The sequence below is a fragment of the Mercenaria mercenaria genome, chromosome 3 (genome assembly GCF_021730395.1).
Source record: "Mercenaria mercenaria strain notata chromosome 3, MADL_Memer_1, whole genome shotgun sequence".
Taxonomy (NCBI): Eukaryota; Metazoa; Mollusca; class Bivalvia; order Venerida; family Veneridae; genus Mercenaria; species Mercenaria mercenaria.
In genome coordinates, this window is record NC_069363.1 from 56,590,412 (window position 1) to 56,595,306 (window position 4,895).

At 34.1% G+C, this 4,895-nt stretch overlaps 1 protein-coding gene across 1 annotated transcript; it reads left to right on the top strand.

Moving 5' to 3' along the window:
* Positions 1–212: 212 nt before the first annotated feature.
* Positions 213–4,528, top strand: LOC123558011 (E3 ubiquitin-protein ligase DZIP3-like). The gene is made up of 4 exons (XM_053539717.1): positions 213–669; positions 876–947; positions 3,335–3,758; positions 4,368–4,528. Exons 1-4 carry the CDS (start codon positions 283–285, stop codon positions 4,526–4,528), a joined length of 1,044 nt encoding a protein of 347 aa, XP_053395692.1. The 5' UTR covers positions 213–282.
* Positions 4,529–4,895: the final 367 nt, after the last annotated feature.

Consider the following 4,895-nt stretch of genomic DNA (forward strand, 5'->3'; position numbering starts at 1 on the left):
ATATCAATGTGCGGTACGAGAATAATAGCTTACAGATATCATATACGAGCGCAATACCTTGCAAATATTATTGTATCAACATAATAACTTACAACTAGCAATGTATAAACAATAGTTTTCAAGTAATAGTATATAAGCATAATAGCTTACAAATATAAATGTATGAACAGAATAGTTTGCAAATATCTTTTTGTAAATTAGTCAAACTACTTAAACTTATTTCCACAGGTTTGGTGCAACATACCTTCGTTTGATGAGATGTCAGTTTGAAGGATTTTGAATATGGCGACAGCACAAGTATCACAAAATCGAGTTTACCTCTTCCGACTCCAAACATTGATTATAGATGGAGGGACTACAGTCGTTAGGAATATATTTGATGAGAAGAGCGCAAATGTTCAACTTAATATTCTTCTTCATAACGAAAAGGCCACAATAAATCGTCTTAGGGCGAGTAAAACAATAACCCGGACACAATTTGATTTGCTGTATCCACAGAGCGGTCAGTCCCCAACTTCAGCTGACTTTGATATCACTCTGTCTATATGTTTGCTACGGAACCTGAAATGTTGCGGTTTAAATAAACATTTTGCTTGGAATGCGATACCACAGGCAGGAGATACTTCACTAGAAGCAGATATATGCCGATTGAGAATGTTCAGAAATGAAGTGAGTATGACTATTATAACCTTTCAAATGCAAGAAAAGTTCTTAATCTGTGAAATAGAAGATCACTCAGATTAATTTCCTACATCAATTCTCAAATATCTAACATTATGTTGATTAAACACGAATCTCAATTTGTTTGTTAGTGAAGTTACATGAAAACTTCATTTTACAGTTATAGATTATCTATACATTTTTGTTTCTTCTAGATAGCTCACATTTCCTCTACGACTAGTATCACGCAGAACACCTTCACGCACAAATGGTTGGAAATTGAGCAGGTAATACTAAGATTTTACGTTAACAAATGTAAATATGTGAATTAAATCATCAGATAATTTTGCACTTTTTCAGTTCAATATCTAGGGAGGTTTTAGTCTGTTGCAGTCAAACTTCATAGGGTGAATGCCTATGGTCAGCAGATGATCTGTATTGTTTTCGCTGTTCAATGAAACAAAGCAACGCCTTTAACAGTTTTCATAGTAGTTTTAAAATTTATGCTTCATGTCGCATAATGCTATGCAAATTATGCATGGCATTAGGCATAAATCTTAAAGACGAAAGCTCTGTTGGTACATAAAGTTTAACACCTTGATCTTCAAATTAGAAAAAAGTGTCATAGTTTAGAAAGTTAGCATACAAACGTTATAGTTATAGTTCAAGTGGTTGATTTTATCTCGTCAAGTGTAAAAAAAAAAGACGGAGATACTTTATAAAATAGACTATATCCTATTTGATGTTATAAGGATTTCAGGTCTTACAGATTACTATGAACATATGGCTCTATCAGTATGATGAAAGCATAAATGTCACTTACAAATCTCTTCCATCTTACACGTTGACATAAATGCACTTCCAACATTTTACAATGAAAAAAATGCTTTTAGTCCACAAAACATGCTGTTTGAATGACACATAAAAATGCTTCAAAATGGAAAGAATACATGGGTAACTGTACATCTAAGAGATATATTCAGAAAGAAATGACATGCTTTTAAAACTGGTTTCATTCTGATGATTTTATTTCTTTTCTGCATTAGATCTAAATTATACTTCCTAAATAACATAAATGGCTATCTTGAATATTTTGTATAAATTGTACCTTATTATTATTATTTGTCAGTCAGAAAAGTATCAGAAGTAAACATGAACTTAAATAGATTTTTGAAATAATCGACCCCAACCCAACCTTACATCAGACTAAGGCAAATGTTCGCCAAATATTAGAGAGATTATCTATTTGCAACAAGTACAATCTGTTGTGAAAGGTAGTACATTATAAGCCATATTTTGATTATTCAGTTATTATTTTCGGCATAAAGTTTGTTGAAAAGAAATATTCTAAGCAGCTTATTTCAGTGTGGCAAATTTCCTGAATCAAATGCTAGTACATCCTTATATGATGTCATGCAGCAATTTGACGTCAAAATTGACGTCATAATACTCTCAAGACCCGCGTTCCGATCATTATGTATCGCTTGATCTTCTTTCTTTAACTTTCAATAAAATCGAGGCATCTAAATTACAGGATTAATGATTTTTTTTCATGTAACAACATGTGAGGAAACAATGCATAACTTTTCAGCTATCTTCAGTCTATGAAACCGGCTGCTTCCTGTTGTCATGCTCCAAGGTTTAATTTTTGCCGCGATTACTGAAGCCAACAATAACTGCGCAAAGGCTTAACTGTCAAAAGAAATGATTGCAAAATACAATTAGTGTGTCGTAATTAATGCGGTAAATAATCATCATCTGCTACACTTTTGACATGCAAGCTTTTAAATTTAAGAGTATTCAACATCCATGAGACAGACATTTCAATAAAATATGAAGTAGGCCTATACACAATAATATGAAAAAGTACGTATGGCTTAGTAACTCATTATATTCATATGAGTTAGGCCTACTAAAGCATACGCACGACTTACTAACTCTCAAGCATGAGCTAAAATACAGACAACTTAGTTACTTAAGAAATAATAATCTGTTCCTATATTTTATCAGGTAGATAATAAAATATGGGTAGGAGCTAAGATGCGTAGATCTAATAATTAAATCACGAGTGCGTAGCACAAGTGATTTAATTATTCGCATCCAAACGACTGCCCATGTTTTATCAATTGATAATATTATTGGGACATGTTTATTATTTCGATTCTAACAACGCAAATAATTCGCATTTTACAGTACTACATTCTCAGCGTAATACGTCATTCGGGTCATGTATTGTTACAATTGAATTTACCCCCTGTGGTGGAACGTATAGATCATCAGATATTTGTTTCTTTTTTATCAGAATTTTGAGAAGTATTTATAAATAAGTAATCTAATAGCTCGCAAACTTATTATAAACATAATCATCAAATTAGGCGAGTTGACCCTGTGTTACGAGTTACAATTAACTTTAATTTGACCTCACATCATTATGACGTCTTACAGTACTTTATGTCAAACATGTATGACGTCACCGCTGAATTTATATAGCAATTGCAGCGGATCGTGTCAGAATCATAGGTACGACACATTATTTTGTCAAACGTATTTAAATCGTACAAATAAGTTGTTAAACTATGCGATTCAGCATGTGGAATATCACGCCAACCGTTTAGCAATTAATGTCATGTCAAAATTTTGTAAAGGAATGCATCTGATTCTTATCTTACTGTAGGTACTCAATCGACTGAATACATGCGTTCAAAATCCTGTTCAAAATCTACAACAACAATTTAATGCATACAAAAATAGTCCTCTGGATGAAGAGGCTGAAAAAAGAATTGATGGGGAAATTAAGAAGTGGCGAAAATTTGAGAAAGGATTAGAAAGTGAAGTGCAACTTGTAAAGAAAGACGTACAAGAAGTAAAACACGAGGTTGGCAACGTAAAAGAAGACGTTCATGCAGTCAAAGAGAAGGTGGACAACGTAAAAGAAGACGTTCATGCAGTCAAAGAGAAGGTGGACAACGTAAAAGAAGACGTCCATGCAGTCAAAGAGAAGGTGGACAACGTAAAAGAAGAGGTACATGATGTTGCAGAAAAAGTTGATGCTGTTCAAGAAAAAATTGATGAACTGGAAAATGAAAAGAGAGCTCAAGGTAAAGCCTTATTTTTAATATTTCTTTAAACATTTTTTAAGGTACAGATATTTTTGTAAGTCTTAATAAAGGACTTATGCACCTGTCATTATTTTGCCCACCCGGGGGAGCGGCGGGCATACACGGGACTTTAGACAGAAGGCCATTCCCGACAGGCGGGAATTAGACAAACATTTGATGTACCAACAAGGCTCTAGAGTGGGATTTAGACAAAAAAGGTTGTCTCTAGGGTGGGGATTTAGACAACAATTTTTTTGAAATGTCAAATTCCCCTGGGTCAGCCCGCCGCCCCCTTGGGCGGGCAAAATATTGACAGGTGCATTAGCAGCTGCTTTTCAGTAAAAAAATAATGATACATGTAACAAACTAACGTTTAAACATTTTTGAAGTTTATCTACATCTATACTGTACGAATAAGAAATATTGAATCTATTAATACTCATTATGCTGCTTTATCACTTCCTTTATCTCTCTGTTTTACTGTACTGTTCATTCCATATTAGAATAAAAAATGTTAATCTGAAAGAGCGAGATTCTGTTTCTTTCCAAAAAAGGGAGTAAGTTAAAGTAAATATAATAATACTACAATCTTTTGATGAAATTTTCCAGGAGGATCAAAGAAAGCAGTTGGAAAGGCGTCGAACTTCATACAAAGATTTTTCGAGAGAAGAGACAGGCGCCGGGAAGAGAAAAGTAATTTAGCTTTAGATCATTCTATAAAATATAATTGTATCACTGTATGTAGAGAGTCCCTCTGGTTTAGCTTCTGATTGCAACTAAATAAGGCCAGATCATAGAAAAAGCTCAAAAACAATGCACATATTTTAGTGCATAATTTATTTACCAATTAAAAAAATTATGACGTTGCAAATTGATGATTGCTCTCTCTATATGTATGTATACATGATCTAATACTGTAAAGAAAGTATAATTATGTCTCCCCCCACCTCTGGGGGAGACATATTGTTTTTGCCCTGACCGTCCGTCCGGTCCTTCCGTCCGTCCGTCCGTCCGTACGTCACACTTCATTTCCGAGCAATAACTGGAGAACCATTTGACCTAGAACCTTCAACCTTCATAGGGTTGTAGGGCTGCTAGTATTGTTTTTGTGGTCACTCTGTCAAAGGTTAAGGTCCT